Here is an 18,136-nt window from a genome sequence, read left to right on the forward strand (position 1 = left end):
CACTTTCTCCCCACTTTCTTTCCTTGAGATTTCCAATTGAAAGACACCTGCTATTTGGAGACATTTGATTTGGTGTCTGCTAATATTACAGGCAGGTGGGGAGAGATGCTTATAAAGAAAATGACCTTTACTGAGCTCTGCTGTGACATACTCTCAGCTTATCAATGTGTTCTGTTCTTTCTTCCTTTGTCAACAGGCTACAATTCATTCCTACAATGACTTCTGTTGCCCCTTCAGGCGATTTCCTTTAAGGCCACGTTATAATGGGCTTTGGAGGCACTTGAGAAGTTAAACAGTAGAGGCAAGTCCGTTTCACATCCTTAAAAATGTGCAGGCAGGAAGAGCCTGTGAAACTGGTCACGAGGATCTGGATGGCTTCTTGCAACAAAATGATAAGTGTGCTGCTGATCTTCTTCCCTGCTATTCTCCTGGAGATGGACTTCCTTCCCAAGAATGCTGGCAGGAACGTTTTGATCTCAGGTGCTTCCTCCCAAAGATCAGTGGCCAGAATGGATGGTGATGTCATTATAGGAGCCCTCTTTTCTGTCCATCACCAACCTCCAGCTGAGAAGGTACCTGAGAGGAAATGTGGTGAGATCCGAGAGCAATATGGTATCCAGAGAGTTGAGGCTATGTTTCACACTCTTGATAAAATTAATTCAGACCCAGTATTGCTGCCTAATATCACTTTAGGCAGTGAAATCCGAGATTCCTGTTGGCACTCCTCAGTGGCCTTGGAACAGAGTATTGAATTCATAAGGGATTCTTTGATCTCCATTCGAGATGAGAAAGATGCTCTCAGCCGCTGCCTGCCTGACCCTTCTTATAACCACCAGGTCAGGGCCAAAAAACCCATTGCTGGTGTCATTGGGCCAGGTTCCAGTTCTGTGGCCATCCAAGTTCAGAATCTGCTTCAGCTCTTTGATATCCCCCAGATTGCGTATTCTGCAACCAGTATTGATCTGAGTGACAAAACTTTGTACAAATACTTCTTGAGGGTAGTCCCATCTGACATTCTGCAAGCCAGAGCCATGCTTGACATAGTCAAACGTTACAACTGGACGTACGTATCTGCTGTCCATACAGAAGGTGGGTATAAAAAGAGCAGTCCATATTATTAATTGCTCCTGTAGGACTTTTCATGTACAAAGCACTTTGCAGTTTTGATCAATCATTGACTCTAAGAGATTGGTAACATTATTCCCATTTTGAGAAACTGAGGCTATGAAATAGTGACTTGATATCAGAAGAAAGGAGGTTCAAGGTTCAAGTCCAAACCATGTCACTCTGTTAGATGTATATGGTGCTCATGGTCTCTTTCTTCATTTTGTTTTCAACCAGTCTTTCTTTTATAACCATAGCCAGCACCCCACAAAACTTTTCTAAGGCATAGTGAGCTTAGTTCACTAGACTTATGTAACAGATGTGCTTTGCCTCTCGTGTCATGTATTTTAACTCAGACCATTAATTATCTGTGATCTTTTCATTTTTGACTGGATAAGAGAACTGTACTGCAATGTTAGAGAGCTTTTTTAAAAAAAAAGAAGCTTTCATCTTCCCATCACGGGACAAGCCACCACTGGTCTTTTATTAACAATCAATTCTTTATTTTTATTTAATAAAATGTATATACTGCTTGAATGTGAAGACCTTTAATGTAAAGACCTCTCCTGAATGATAAGGTGAAACTAACTTCTACTTACCAAAGATTTAATATTAAGCACCACAAAGCAAGAATACTGTTAGCTAACAGTTCTTCTGAATCCATGTTCTTGAGATAAAAGTTGAACATCTAGAACAAGAAACATGCCCACACACACCCTGGACATATCTAGTGCTATGTTGTGCTTAAACCAGTCTTTTTATCCTCTCCCTCATAGAGACTGAATTATTCCAATTTCAAGCAGTCTTTCATTTCTAATTAAATAGGTAGCAGATGTTGAAATGTACAGGCAAAGTTAATAATGGCATAGACAAATCATTCTCAAAGAAAAAGCGCCAGCTCAGTAATGAAGTTTATAGATTTTCGATGAGGCAACTTCTGAAATCTTGCCTTGAAGAGAGAGCGAAAAAAATCTGTCTCTAATGTCAATTGTATTTTTGCTCCAGTGAATACCAAGGTTGTTTTTATAAAAATATGAACATTTGACCCCAAGGAAATCTGTTCTTTGTGGACACTATTGGGCTTCAAGGATGGAAGCCAAAAATATTGCTGTTACATATTTCATAGAATGAACTGATGTAGGCAAAGATCTGTTAGTGGGCAAGTATAGACAGCAATTAATAGTCCTGTTGTGTTGATGCTTTGTGAATTGCTAGATATTATCTTCAAATGTCTACAAGCAAGAAGTTTAATACACTCTAAAACTGTAGCAAAGGAATTGGGAGAAAATGTTATTATGAACCAGAAGCAATTCTTTCTAGCTGGATCATAAGAAATAGATACAAAATAATTAAAGTTGTCTCCTAGGAAAAACTTATTACTGTGATCACTGTTTAAATAATAATCACTGACTTTTTACCTGCAAAATTTGGGACTGGACTTACAGCATGTCATTTTTAATTTCCTATTATACTAAGGTTTTCAATGTCCTTTTGTTATTTTTTGTGAATGTTTTGTGCCCAAATAACAGCCGAATGAAACAAATTACAAGCCTCATGAAATAAGGAAGTCTTCAATTACAGGCATTGGCGATTTGGCATAAAGTAGTGTTAGCCATTAAAAATGTGGAATCAGCCTATTTTTTGAAACATGGTAAGAAAATAGAATAAGCGTTAACACAGTTCAATTTGTTGCAATCTAGGAATAAAATAACAACAATTCATCCCAGTTGCTGCATACTCCTGGCACTCAATTACAAAACTGCTTGTGGGTATAGACAGATCTTGTGACAGGTGAAGGTGAAGACTATTCTTTATTTTCTACATATGCGACTTCCCCTCAAAAGTAAATGGGGATACTGAGTCATTCTGGGAAATGTATTTTAAAATCAATGTATGCTTTAAAGTCTAGGCTAAGGATATGAGACTTTCACTAGTAATTCCACATGCTGCTTGGAAAAATCTTTCAATTAGCCTTTTAAGTGAAAATATTCCTTAGGTAGCGAGAAATACTTTAAAAGTACCCCCCCATTCCATTATGATATTTTTGGGATTTGGGGATCAATTCCACTTTGTCACATGTTGACTTCTCACCCTGCATCACCATAAATGTTTCACGGATACAGTTGCTACGTACGTTTTTGTTTATATCCAACATAGTCACAATGTAAGATGTGCACAATGAACTCATCTGTTTACTTGGAAAGAAACCCACTAAGTTCAGTGAGACTGATAAACGTTTGCCTAGGCTTGCCACTTTAGCTAAACCCAGTTAAAGAAGAAATAATATTGAATTTGTAATAGTCATATTCTTGGGGTTCTCTACTCTCTAAACCTCCAAAAAGGCTATGGCACTTTCTGTAAGTATGATGTTCTTAAAAAGAGAATGAAAGCAAATTACCACCCCACCACCCCAGGGTATCTAGAATGGATGTATCTCTCTGCAATCATATGGGTTCTCTTGTTTATACATTTATATACGTTTCGGTAAAAGATCTATGAGAATCTAAATATATCTCCATGTTGTACAATTCACAATAGAGATTTTCTTACATCTTGCTCTGGAAGTAGCCCATTGGGCAGGAGATAAGGAAAGGACATTGAGTTAACACTCACAGCAGATTTAGGAGCAACTTTGGATCAGATATGACACTGAAGATTCACAGTTGGATCACAAACTTTTTTTTTTAAAAAAAGTCAAAAGCAGATGCAGAGGGCATAAATTGGGTTAGGTCAAGAACACTGGCAGAGGCAGGTTACTAAATTCCCTCGTGCAGTTTCCCCCAAATACCCACTGTGATTTGTCCTGGAGGGAAAAACATACAGAAACCCTTTTGGTATCTCTCTTCCCCCAACAGCCAAATAACAGTCTGAGGGATTATTTAGATTGGTCAGCCATTCACTTCCCCAGTGCCACAGTCCTGATCTGATTTGATGCCACCATGGGTGGTTTTAACTTTTTTTTAAAGTAGGTGATTCTGATCACCCACATCTCATTTAGTGGCACCCTCAGCTGTATAATTGTTTAATACAGAGTGTACAATTCTTTTGTGCTGCATTCCTTTAGGGAAAAAACAGTCAACTTGATGTGGATCATAACTAGAATGAATATGAATTTCTCTCTGTTCAATTTCACCAGTGTCCCATACACAGGAATGGTATTTTCACACACAAGACTTCCCAAGTGGTTTTCAATTCAGTGGCTCGTAATGAGGATGTAATACAGGAATACCCCGCATTAACGTACGCAATGGGTCCAGAGCGAGTACGTAAACCGAAAATGTACTTAAAGTGAAGCACTACCTTTTTTCACTTATCGATGCATGTACTGCACTGCAGTTGTCATATACGGGCATAACTGATGTAAACAACACATTTATAACTAAAATAAACACAGTAGGCCTTATTTTAACAGTATGTACTGTACGCAAGTTTGTAGTTGGAAACTGATCAGGCGGTGGTGTCACGCTGTTAAGTGTCCGTTCTTGCAAAGCGAGCGTACGTAAACAGGGGAATGGTGTGTTGACGTGTGTGCGTTGTTGCGTGAAACAGCATATATTACATTGAAGTTAAGTTGAGCAAGAAACTTCTTCAGAGCATTAGAGCATGTTAAGAGTCTTTATTAAGACATTACGGCCAAAGGCTTAAGAGTAAATACATGTAGAGTTTCTTCAGTCACCCCCCTTCTGGTACATCTCTCTCCAAAGGTAAACATAAAAGAGAACCTCTCAGTTCAGAGGCAATACACAGAAGACCAGCCTCACAGTTCAGAGGCAATATTCAGAAGACTCAGCTTAACACAGATAGCTGCTAGAACTTTTCCCAGTTTATCGCGATGGCTACCATAGCAACGGCCTTGGCAGTCCGTTCCCAGACTGGGCAAAGACATAACTCCCCCTAGTTACAGTTTTTCAGACTTGATGGAAAACAAACTCAGTGACAGTGCGGTTCAATGGTCAACAATTCCCCCTTTTTTTCCTATTATGTCTGTAACTCATTATAACAATAACAATATATTTCTCCAATACATTTTGTAATACAGTTCCAAATTACATCTCAGTACATTACAGTACATTTCAGAACATCTCTGTACATTTAGCTAGAACTTTATTCAATCAAACTTTGGCTCATTCCAAGCCTTGTCACTAGTTTGCCAAATTTCTCCTCACACAAAGGCTTGGTCATTATGTCAGCCACCATGTTTTGTTTCTTGCTGCTCCAGTCAATATATGACCCGTGCCACATCACAACTATGTCAGAGGTTGACTTACGACTGCTCAGTTCCCCTGCATGATCTGCATTCACAAAACATTCAAGACCTCCTGTCTTTGCTCCTGACAAAATCAGATTCTTTGTCTTTGTGCCTTTTAGATTTACGTTAAGATCTGGTTTAAATGTTTGCGCTTGTGTTTCTGGACACCAAACTCTGAAATATGCTTTTTCTTGTGCTCTAGTTGCACGTTTGCCACGTCTCTTACCCTGTGGCTTGTAAACTCGGCTGCGATGCACTCTTTCAGGCATCAGCCTGACTGCATTACATGAATATTGTGGCTGTGTGCTTTTAACAGCTGTCTTCTTACAGCTCTGACCGTCATTCTCTTTTCGCCCATTAAACTCAAGGCATCAGCACACTTCACACCCACGGACATTCTAAACAGTCCTTGTGTCATAAAACCCTGACAGACAACTTTGTCTCTTCTCTGCAGAAAACATTTTCCTCTATCAAATGTTACACAATACCCAGAAGTCATCAGTTTTTGAACTGATAAAATATTATGAGCCAATTCTGGAACAAACAAACATTCTGACATTATCCCAAGTTTATTAAATCTCACCAGTCCTCGGGCTTCCACATTCTTGCGTGATCCATCCGCAAGTAAAACAAAGTCCTGCTCATCTGTAGACGTGTAAAACAAACTCCTGTCTTTGATTAATATATGGCTCGTCCTGCTGTCGACAATCCAGTTAACAGGTGCTAAAGTTTGTGGCTTCTGTTTACAAACAAAGTTCACACTTCCCTGCTTCAAGCCTCCGTCCCTGGAGTTGCGCTTGACTGCACAGTCCCGCTGGAGATGCCCATGATCCCCACAGGCATAACAAGACTTTAACAGCTGCTGCTTGTAATCCTGTTTGCTTTCGGCTGCCTCCTCCGGTTCGGCACTTTTCTCCTCCTTGCTTCTGGCAGCTTCCATCAGCTCGGCTCTCTGCGCCTCCTGCCTCCGCTGCCATTCCTGGGACAAATCCTGCAACGCGTCCCACATCTGTTTAGCCGACGGCTCATCTCTCACATACATCAGTTGAGAATCTGATAGAGCCAAGATTATAAACGCCTGCGCCCTCTGATCTTTGCGCTTCCAGGCCACGGTCAATACCGCCGGGGGTGGTCGATCTATTATGTCCCATAAATCCTCTGTTATCAGCAAAGCCCGCATCCTTTGCTTCCAGCTGCCATAATTCTTTTCATTAAGCCGTTCCATCGGCAAGCCTCCCCCAGACAGGTTTACAGCCATGTTGCTCACCTCTGTCTGGTACAATCAATCAAGCTGCCCTCTGGAACTCCGTCTGCCGTTCAGACCAGCAACTTACTCCCGTGTAATGCGCTGTGGATCTGGGCCATAACCCCTGTTGACGTGTGTGCGTTGTTGCGTGAAACAGCATACATTACGTTGGAGTTAAGTTGAGCAAGAAACTTCTTCAGAGCATTAGAGCATGTTAAGAGTCTTTATTAAGACATTACAGCCAAAGGCTTAAGAGTAAATACATGTAGAGTTTCTTCAGTCACCCCCCTTCTGGTACATCTCTCTCCAAAGGTAAACATAAAAGAGAACCTCTCAGTTCAGAGGCAATACACAGAAGACCAGCCTCACAGTTCAGAGGCAATATTCAGAAGACTCAGCTTAACACAGATAGCTGCTAGAACTTTTCCCAGTTTATCGCGATGGCTACCATAGCAACGGCCTTGGCAGTCCGTTCCCAGACTGGGCAAAGACATAACTCCCCCTAGTTACAGTTTTTCAGAGTTGATGGAAAACAAACTCAGTGACAGTGCGGTTCAATGGTCAACATGGTGCTACTGCAAATATGTCCGTACTCACGAGTGTCCGTAAAGTGAAGGTCCGTATAGCGCGGTATTCCTGTACCTACATTAGTCAGAATGCTCGCTTGCAAGTCAAATGCCTGTCCTCCACAATGATCAGAGTTGACATAAACAGCATGAAAGATGCTTCAGTGGTGATTTAAGTTTAATGTATGAAAACATTCAATGATTAGTCATCTCTAGACAGAAAGTTAAGCAGCCAAGCCAAATATCCTTGGATTTGTGGGGACTAGTGGTTACCTTTTTTTAAAACTACCTAGTCACAAAGAAATGGTACAAAATGACCTCTCCATTGAAATGGAAATGAACTACCTTCAAGTCGATCCCAACTTATGGTGTTCATGGGTGTTCATGGTAAGCAGTATTCAGAGGGGGTTTACCATTGCCTCCCTCTGAGGCTAGACCTCCCCAGCTGGCCATAGCTGCACAAGCCAGCCTCTTCCTTGTCTGCAACTGCCAGCTGGGGGGCAACTGGGCTCCTTGGGGCTATGCAGGTTGCCCACAGCTGCACAGGTGGCAGGGCACATAACCCCTGAACCACTTACTGTGGGGGTGATCTTTAGCTGGCCCTTTACACCCAGGAGACACAAGCGGGGATTTGAACTCATAGACTCTGAACTCCCAGCCAGGCTCTCCTCCCCACTGTGCTATACCAGCTTACATTCTAATTAAAGTCTAATAATTAGAAACTTTCCAGATGACTTGAAAAAACTGCCAGACTTTATTTTTAGTGGTTCAGTAGTAATACCCCATATGTAGAGAAATAAGAGAATGTTGTTTTCTTTTTTTGCTTGACTCATCGTCTGATACTAGACTCACTTTGAACTCACCTGCCCACTCCACATATGTTTTAGCTGGTAATCAGGTGTCGTTGCTCAGTTCCAACCAGTGACATATTTATGAGTCTTCTAAATGGGTTATTTTATTTTAATTTAATTTAATAAAATTTATATACCACTTGATTATTAAAAAAGCTCTACACGGTTTGCAAGAAACTCTAAGTAGTTTGCAAGAACTCTGTGGTTAGTTGTGTTCTTTAATGTCCTGGCTCCATCAAATCCGTTCCTCTGTGGCCTTTTCCCAAAATGGGGCAAAATTTGATGCTTTTCCACAATGGAAAAACAACCATGCAGAAATGTGCTGAAAATGTTATGTTGGGATGCAATATTCATATGGATAACACAGGAAAAATAAATATTCACTAATAGGCAAAAACCCTTGTGGTTTAAGAATGTATTTATAGCCCACAGATATTTCTATCAAACGTCAAAAAGCAGGGAAATTGGGCAGCTATAGTGAATGCACCAGGGGAGCAGGAGACCTGACCTCCTCACTGAGATATTGTGATGTGAATGTGTACTGCCTTCAAGTCGATTCCGACTTATGGCGACCCTATGAATAGCATTTAAATGAGGCTGAGAGGCAGTGACTGGCCCAAGGTCACCCAGTGCGCTTCATGGCTGTGTGGGGATTTGAACCCTGATCTCCCAGGTCATAGTCCAACACCTTAACCACTACACCACACTGGCTCTCTTGAGATATTGTACTGCCCTACAAATTTGTCAAAATGCAAACACAATTTGGGTTGGTCTTTCACAGTCCAATCCGCTTCCTGTGTAGCTTGGAAGAATTTGGTGACATGTGTCTCTGAGCATATGGTGAGTAAGGGCAGTACCTGCCATCTCCAAAGATGGAGAATTACATTTTTGTATGTTTGTTGGTGTTCTTACTTTGCTTCATTCCTGTGTTACTATTGTTTCTACAGAGAATCTAATCTAGAAAATTCTTCCAAGCTACACAGGAAGTGGATTGGACTGTGAAAGACCAACCCAAATTGTGTTTGCATTTTTACAAATTTGTAGGGCAGTCCAATATCTCAGAGAGGAGGTCAGATTTCCTGCTCTCCTGGTGCATTCACTATAGCTGCCCAATTTCCCTGCTTTTAAACGTTTGATAGAAATATCTGTGGGCTATAGGTACATTCTTAAACCACAAGGTTTTCTGCCTATTAGTGAATTTCTCTACTTTTTAATCCGGGAGGTAAGAAATGGGATCTTGTTACTGTTACTATTTTACTGTCATGTTCTATTCTATTTGTATTTTATTGTGATGCATTATTGCAATTGCATTGTACGTCGCCTAGAGTGGCCATCGGCCAGATAGGCGACACACAAATTAAATTATTATTGTTATTATTATTATTATTATTGTGCAAGTTTGCTGAGAACTGATTGATCATTTGCCTGCTTACTGAGTTCAGTAGGATTTACTCCCCTGCAATCAAGCTTAGGATAGATGAAACTGACCACAGTGGATGGGGAGGGGAAGAGAAGGGCAGAGGGGAGGAGGGGGAGGGGAGCAGGAAGGGGGGAGAGAGAGGGCAGGAGGACAGGTTTGATTGTTTGCATGTTTATGAGTTCAGTGGGATTTACTCCTGTGCAGTCATGCTTAGGATAGGTAAAACTGACCAGAGGGGAGGGAGGGATGGCTGGAGTGGGCAGGAAAGGAGGAAGAAGGAAGAGGAGAGGGGAGGAGGAAGGGAAAGGAGAGGGGAAGGAGGGAAAAGGCAGGTCTGGTCATTTGCATGCTTATTGAGTTCAATGGGATTTACTCCTATGTAATGGTTAGGATAGGTAAAACTGACCATGGGGGAGGGGGAGGGGAAAGGAGAGGAGAGGGCAGGAGAAAGGGAGGGGAGAAGGGAGAGGAAGGAGGGTGAGGGTGAAGGAAGGGATTGGAGGGGGAGGGCAAAGGAAGAGGCAGGGGAGGGCAGGTTTGATCATTTGCATGCTTATTGAGTTCAGTGGTATTTACTCCCATGCAATCATGCTTAAGATAGGTAAAACTGACCATGGGGAGCAGGAGGGGAGGGCAAATGAGGGGATTGGAGGGGGAGGGGAGGGGCAAGAGGGAGGGGATAGGAGGGAGTAGAAGGGAGGGTGTGTTTGTTCAGTTGCATACTTTTTGAGTCAATGGGATTTATTTCTGTGCAATCATGTTTGAAAATGGAAATGGACTGACTTCAAGTCAAATCAAATCAAATAATTTTATTATGGTCATAGATCAGCAAGCAAATATACATGTTTAAAATAAACAAGTTGCATTAAAAAAATTCTGACAGACTCTATCTAGGACCAGATCTAAGTTTTATATAGACTGTGGGGTTATCAATGTTCTTCTGCAGAGAATGGCAGCAGCACAAAAGCTGGCTACCTTCGCTGATACTTGGGGAGTTTTATCAGAAAGAAGGTATTGCACATAAAATGCCTCATCTCTGCCAGGAATATTTTGTAAAATTGGGGTAATTAAAACAGGCCGGTGATCGCTATACAATGAACAGTACACTAAAACATGGCCTACAGTCTCTACAGCCCCCTCCTCACAGGGGCATGTCCGCTCAGCGTAAGGAATTTTTTTAAACCTGCCATCCAACAGTGCCGAAGGCAAGATGTTAATCCCGATTTATGGCAACCCTATGAATAGGGTTTTCATGGTAAATGGTATTCAGAGGTGGTTTTGCCATTGCCTTCCTCTGAGGCTGAGAGGAAGTGACTGGCCCAAGGTCACCCAGTGAGCTTCATGACTGTGTGGGGATTTGAACCCTGGTCTCCCAGGTCGTAGTCCAACACTGACCTGGGGAAGGGGCAGGGAGGGGAGGAGGAGGGGGAGGGGAGGAGATTGTGTGTGTGGGCAATGAGCAGAGTGGAGGCCCCTTTCCTTTCCAAAAGGAAAACATTGTGAATAGTATCATTACTTTTCAGGGTTTCCCCTACCTTTTTGTTCTACAGTAGGCACATGTAGACTCCCATACAAATTTAAACCAAAGCTGTCCCTGGCCACATCCACACCAGACCTTTATTTCGATGTGGACAGTCATGGCTTCTCTCAAAAAATCCAGGGAAGTGTAGTTAGTGAAGGGTGCTGAGAGTTGCTAGGAGATGCCTTGTCCCCCTCACAAACCTTCAATCAGAATGGCTAACTGTTAAACCAGTCTGCCCACTGGACCTCTGTCAGTGAAATAGGAGTCTTCTCTCAGCACCCTTCACAAACTACACTTCCCAGGATTCTTCGGGGGAAGCCATGACTGTCTCAAGTGAAATCAAAGTCTGGTGTGGGTGTGGCCCCCTGATTAGGCAAGTCCAGCAGCTGGGAGTCTGCTTTTAGAACTCTGACAGTTGGTTCTTACTGAGCATGCCCGACACTATCATTCAGTTCAATGCAACATTTCTTAAATTAATTAAAAATCAGCCAGGCATTTTTTTAAACTTTTAAACTGCAGAAGATGAAGGTCAGAGTATGGGGTAAGGCCAATAACAGGATGACAGGTACTCTGTGAACATGGCTGATGTTTAATTAATTTCAACAGATTATGAGAACTCTGAGAGAAAAAAGTCCAAAAGGGATCTGGATTTTTTCCCTCTCTCTTTAGACTTTGAACTCTCTATTCTTTCTGACTGTTTTGTTTATCACCATGAAGATTGAGAGGGTTGTTAAGCAAGCATTTCTGAGTTCAGGACTATACGTTTTGTAAGGTTTTGTTTTGAAATGAGCTTATGGAAAGCATCAGAATGGCATAGGAGGTATTTTCAATTTAACATTGTGGAATGTGAAAAATCCATGCTGGCTATAGTATACAGCCACTCTCATGACTTTATAATAAGCTTTCCTGTAAATTTCATATAGAATTTATGTGTTTGAATGATCTGAAGGAACATGGTGCAACAGCCTTATTGAAGTTCAGCAGGTCTGGAACTGGTCAGTGTATGAATGGAAAACCACAGGACTCTATGTGCTGCCTTGAATTCTATGAAAAAAGGATATGAAATAAACAAATAAGTAAAGATTTCACCATGGATGCATTATAGAAGAATGCCACATAACTCTTAATTATGGCCATGTGTGGGAACATTCCATAGAACAGGAGACTGATCTTGCTTCCCCAAAAGAGATCTTTTTCAGAGACCATTGTTTGAAGTTCCATATTTTATCTTGGTAAATCTCTTGCAAACTTGGGGGGCAGGGAGAGAGATTATACATTAATTTTTGTGAAGTCTGCAAACTATACAAATCAATTTAATTTAGCTTGTGTAAGTGTACAGTAGCCATTTAGGTGGTTAAAGTGATCCAATCTGTAATGGGTAAGCTACCACAAACACATTTACTATACTTTTAGCATATTCCATCAAGACAAGTTCAATGTCATTTGATAGTTATGGGCATTGCTCATAGAAGTTTCCTTCATGTTCATGGGTTCTAGAGAAGGAACATAAAAGATATGTCTGGTTATGTTTTCCCCTTCAACAAAAATGTATAATTTCCACTGAAAATGTCAGCCTGCACTGAAAGTGACAAATAAGACTATGTAGTCAAAGGAAATCGCAGACAGCTAATCTTGCCCAGGTTATCATGTGACATTGTCCTGCAGCTGCACATCAGGGATTACTCCTGAAGGAAGTAACAGTCAAGTAACTAAGTGAAAGAATCTGTGCATCTGTCTGTGCAAATGCCTGTCACTAGGCATCTTTGCTCCAAGGCATTTAATTAATAACTGTTGCTTCATTTTCAAAGAAACCTCCTGAGATTGTGCTGCTGCGTGCCTCCTCTGAACTCTCAGATTGGATTCAGAAACCAGCTGCATTTTGTCTTGGAGCAAATGTGTTTAGTAAATGAAGAAACATTGGCTTTAGCTGTCCTTAAAATATTTCTTGTATCTTGTAGTAAGGAAGCATTCACATTGGAGGGGTTCCTCTCCTGCTGGACCCTGACAAATTGCAGGGAGAAGGTGGATCCCCTCTTAAGAGGGGTGTGTCAGCTCTGCACTGAGTCAGCAGTGGGGGTTGGAAATTCCTGGGTCGTTAGCAGGGAAGGGAAGTCCTTAGCCGGCAGACTGGTTGTAAATCTGCCAAGCCAACGAGGAGGGAACCTGATAAGGGCCAGGCCTGTCTGAAGCTTACTTGCCACGTCACAAGTCCAGAAGCGAGGTCCATAGAGGTCCGGGATCAATTGCCAAGGGGTCAGTCCAAGAGATGCTGCAGAGAAACTGGGAATACACGAAGCCACGCCTGACGTTGCAGTCAGCAACAAGCTGCAGCCAAGGTGTGCCTTATAAAGAGCAGGGTTGACAGCAGGTGTGAGCCCTCAGCGTTTGGGCCTTAAGGGGACAGGCCTGCCTCTCCTCTGCCTGACCTTCTGCTGTCTACGTTCTGCAGGTGAGGGGGGAGTATCCTGTTCACTGTCTGCGTCTGGCTGCCGGGCCTCCGCTGTATCTGGGGTGCTCTGCAGCTGAGGGGGAGAAGGAGCTGGATTCTCAGGAGTCTCTTCCGTGTCTCCTTCTGGGTCTGCTGCTCCTGGGTCTGCTGCTGTTACTCCCGAGTCGTCCTCATCGGAGGAGTCCTCTGATGTGGCCATGACAGGGTGGATGAAGAAGAGTCCTGGACTAGTGGTCTGAAGCAAGCAGAAAACGGAACAGCTGACTCCAAGTCAGAAAGCAAGCTGTGTTGTGGGATCTACAGAATGAATGCAAAGGGGGCAAGATGGATGGATAAGGGAAGATGGTGAATGTGCCAAGGAGCCTAGCTCCAGTCTCTGGATGAAGATAATATGATAGAATGAGCCCGCACATAGGGCAGGGGTCCATGGGCCCTTCTACATAGATTATGGGGGAAAAGTCCAAAGGCACTGGGACGCAGAAATGTCCTATTTTGTATGGGACAGAGGAAGACAGAAATATACTTGTACTGAGACAGACCATTGGTGCATCTAGCTAGGTATTGTCTACAATGATTGGCAGTGGCTCTCCAGGGTTTCAGGCAGGGAATCTTTCCCAGCTCTACCTGGAGATGCTGGGAATTGAACTTGGGATCTTCTGCATGCAAAACAGATGTTCTGTCAATGACCTACAGCCCTTCCCCTAATGGGAGTACTCAGAGTAAATAAAGAGAGTAAGTTGGACTCCTGCATTGAGCAGGGGGTTGGACTCGATGGCCTTATAGGCCCCTTCCAACTCTATGATTCTGTGATTCTATAATCATTGCCCAGTTATGTTAAAGTGGTTTGTACAGGGCAGACTTATTATGAATAACACTGAAATAATTATAGGAATAAATATTGTATGAAACAGCTATAAACACAATCCTCAGTTTCATCCATTATCATTGCCATAGCTCCATTGACTTGTATGGAGAAAGAGGAAGGGTCTGTAGCTAGAAGAAAAACTGAGGGGCTGCTATATCTGCAGCCATAGCTACAGACTAGTTTTAGAACCAATTTCCTGAACTGTTTTAGGATGTTGGTGTACTCAGATGAATATATGGTGTGGTGAAGCCATTATATTTGATGATCATATTAGGCTGCTTTCACACTGCACTTTATTTCTTTATTTTGATGATTTCTTACCTGGTAATTTGCACATTGTATTTGATCTTTCACACAATGTACAAACTAGTTCTGGAATTCTAGTGGAATATATTGCAAGTTTAGCACTTATTTTCATGATAAATAATACCAGAAATAATCTGTTTGCAAGCTTGGAAACCTGGAAAATCGCAGTTTTTTTGCTAGCTGCAGCCGCTCACATGACAGGCATCCCAGCATGCAGTGCATTCCTGCCCTTTAGGCACACACTTTTTCTGCCTGATGAAAACTGTACTGGTATTCTGGTGTAGGAGTAGGTAGCAGCAGCATGTCCCACACATACCCCTGTGTCTATACAACTAAAATAATTTAAAAAGTCAGATGCTAAAGGGAGAGGGTTGCATAGCAATGGGATGAAATCTTAGACTTCCTACACAGTGGGGAACTACAGCGTGCATGTGTATAATGGGTGAGGGACAAAAACAAGACATTCATTGCAGCCGTGTGAAAGATAGTTGTGCAAACTGCAGGTATATCAGCTGAAAATCCTACGGTTTCTTAATGCAACAGGTACTGTCGTGTGAAAGGAATTTTAGAAATTGGGGCAGAAGCACTAACATTTTAATCCATTAAACTAATGCAATAAGCTCCATGTCTGAAAGCAGCCTTAGAATCATTAGCAGATATGTGAACACCCTGACATGAAACAGCCATATATGTCTGTAATAGCTAATTGCCAGCAGAGCTGTTCTTATGTTCTCTGGTCAAAAGCACTTCAGGGTAAAACAAGACCTGCAGAGATCTTCAAAAACTTACTAGTAGCTCTTTTTGCTACGGGTGTACACTGACCACAATATTTGGTCTGGATGCTTATTTAGCACTTCAGAAAACAGCTCAGTTCAGTCCAAAATGCTTCAGAGGCTGAATTCCAGTTTGGAAAACATGACTCTCCTATTCACCAGTATTGGGAGATTTTTTAAAACCCTGATATTATAGGTTATGGGCTGGGCATCTTTGGATTTCTCCCCCCCCCAAAAAAAAGGAACACACACACACTTACAGAACTGGTTGAAATTTTCAGGCTTGGATTCTTTTTTCTTTTTTTCTTTTTGTTAGTATATTTGTATGCCGCTATTCATCACCAGGTGATCTCACAGTGGCTTCCATAACAAGAATACCATGTCTTAAAAAGTTCAGAACATAATAATAAACTTCAACAGTATCCATAAATAACCCCATAAAATATCACAAAACAGACTCAAATCTCAAATCTATCTAAACACCTTCAGAGGGAGTGAATCCTGCCAAATTTTAAAAGGATAGCTGTAGTGGTTTTCTTGCAAGGAAACCCTTTATTGTTTTTGGGGTGGTTAAAAAGCCAAATCTGTCAATTAGAAGCCAAATCTGTCCATCAGTAAAGAGTTCGTCCTCCTCTCTCCATCTTGGGGAGTTCTTTAAACACATGTCCATTTTTACAGATATAATGTCTGCAGAGTTTTTTAAATACCAGAATCTCTGAGTCACTTCAGACGTCCTTGCTTCAGTTTGGCGCACTTTGGGGAGATCCCATTTCAGCTCAAACAAAGCCCAAATCTGTTGTGACCCACTTTGGTTCTTGAGTCAGTATTTGTCCAAATCTGATGCAGACCTCTACTTCCAGCTGCCCATTCTTCTTACTATAGTTGCCAGAAGCAGAGATTGTGTGGTGTATAAGCTGCTACTATTAATATAGATAACTAGTTTTTAGGATGTTTCCTGTTAATATGGGAAATTGAGTTTCATATTATTTTAGATACTACACCCCATTCGTCAATGCATACTTTCCTTTAGCCCATTAAAGAGTTACCTGTTTGACTCCTTCAGTGAACATGGAGTCCAGTAACCAAGCACCCATATTACTGTGCATAGGCCAATTGACATGTGACAGATTGTGGAAGTGTTACAGGCTGTGCTGAATATATACATATGCAGATTTAGTGCAAAAAAGATTAAATTATTACCTTTGCTTGTTGGTGGATTTCATAGCACTTCATTATTTGTAATTTCATGCAATGTATTTTGCTTTTCAACAAATCTAAGCCTCAGTTCCAGTGCAAGGCCTGGCATCATTTTTAATGTAAGCATTGACACTGCAGAATCTTTCTTCGCTGCTGTGTGATAGTTGTTCGAGATTTGGCTATCCGTCTACATCAGCCTTTCCCAACCAGTGTGCCTCCAGATGTTGTTGGACCACAACTCCCATCAGCCTCAGTCAGCATTGCCAATGGTCAGGAAAGATGGGAACTGTGGTCCAACAACATCTGGAGACACACTGGTTGGGAAAGGCTGGTCTACATAGTAATTCAGAAGAAAATAATACCTGTGCATAAGTGAATGCAATAAGGAAAAAATATGGAACACGGCTAAATGTGTGTATGATCTCATTTCCAAGGAAAATAAATCTTTTGGCACTGCCATGTGAGCTTGACATTTCTGGATGCTGAGAAATGTGCTTTTTAATTGTATTGCCCTGCTTTGTGCAGTGGGACAGAAATGCTCTTTAAATCAGGCTTGCACAATGGTGACTGTCCAAGGCAAACGCAGCTTACCAGGCATGAATTGTGGCCTGCCAGATGTTTGTCAACTCCCAGTAAAAGCAGAAGGTGTAAGGGTCCCTGGTGGGCTAACATACATGACTGGTGGATGCATTTAGCTTCAGGTTTTGTGTATGCCTCCTCTTAATTGTCACATGACCTAAAAAACGACCTTGTCTACCTTAAAGAGCAAAAAGCAGAATTATATTCTAGTGGTATTGCAATTTAGTTCTACAACAGTTTATCCATATGAGCAATAGAACAATCTTATCCCCTACTTAAGTCCACTCAGCAAGGACAGGGCTGCTCTTCTTAAGTCCCTTGCACTTTGGTGCCTCACTGGAGAAGGTCGGTAGCTCAGTGGGTAGAACATCTGATTTGCACGTAGAAGGTTTCAGGTTTAGTCCCCGGCATCTCCGGGCGGGTCTGGGAATATTCCCAGTCTGAAACTCTGGAAAGCTGCTGCCAGCCCTAGCAGGCAAGCGTGAGTTGAATGGACCAGTGGTCTAACTCAGTATTCAGCAGATTCTCATGTTCCTATGCTGTGTCAGCAGCACCTTTATCAGCAGCACAAGAGGGTAAAAAGTGGGCAGACTGGGGTGGTGGTAAGAGAGTGTCTGGAGGAATCTTATGCTCACTCAAGACTCATTCATTCCCCCAAAGCCATGCCACTGCTTAAGATGATGCCTGCAAAAGAGATGATGAAATTAAAAACACTCCTAGTGAGATGGGAAACTACTTCCCATCTGCTTCCTCCCTGACACAATGGATGACAGAATTCATGACACCTCTCCAGGGGTTTATAACAATTAGCCTGGAAACAATAATCTCATATACAGCCATGTGGCACTCCATAGCATGCAGAGTGCACAAGCTGGAACTTGGTGACTGGTACACTTGTCAAAGGCTACAAATGGCAATGTCGGATAACAAAGTAGCTCATGTGATGAATGATCAGACCTGCAGCTTGGAAGATCCAGGACAGGAAGTACTCTCAGGTTCTGGCCTGCCA

The 18,136-nt window shown here is 42.1% G+C and overlaps 1 protein-coding gene across 3 annotated transcripts in view; it reads left to right on the forward strand.

The window, feature by feature from the left end:
- Nucleotides 1-374: 374 nt before the first annotated feature.
- Nucleotides 375-18,136, forward strand: part of GRM1 (glutamate metabotropic receptor 1) — a 312,878-nt gene continuing 295,116 nt past the window's right edge. For 2 of the 3 annotated variants that reach the window (XM_061624056.1, XM_061624055.1), the window contains exon 1: nucleotides 390-1,089. In XM_061624056.1, the coding sequence (XP_061480040.1) occupies nucleotides 390-1,089 (700 nt within the window). Of the gene's footprint in view, nucleotides 1,090-18,136 lie in introns of all 3 variants that reach the window. The other variant, XM_061624053.1, reaches the window with a different exon arrangement.

Source organism: Rhineura floridana, chromosome 4 (assembly GCF_030035675.1).
Source record: "Rhineura floridana isolate rRhiFlo1 chromosome 4, rRhiFlo1.hap2, whole genome shotgun sequence".
In the NCBI taxonomy this organism is placed as follows: Eukaryota; Metazoa; Chordata; class Lepidosauria; order Squamata; family Rhineuridae; genus Rhineura; species Rhineura floridana.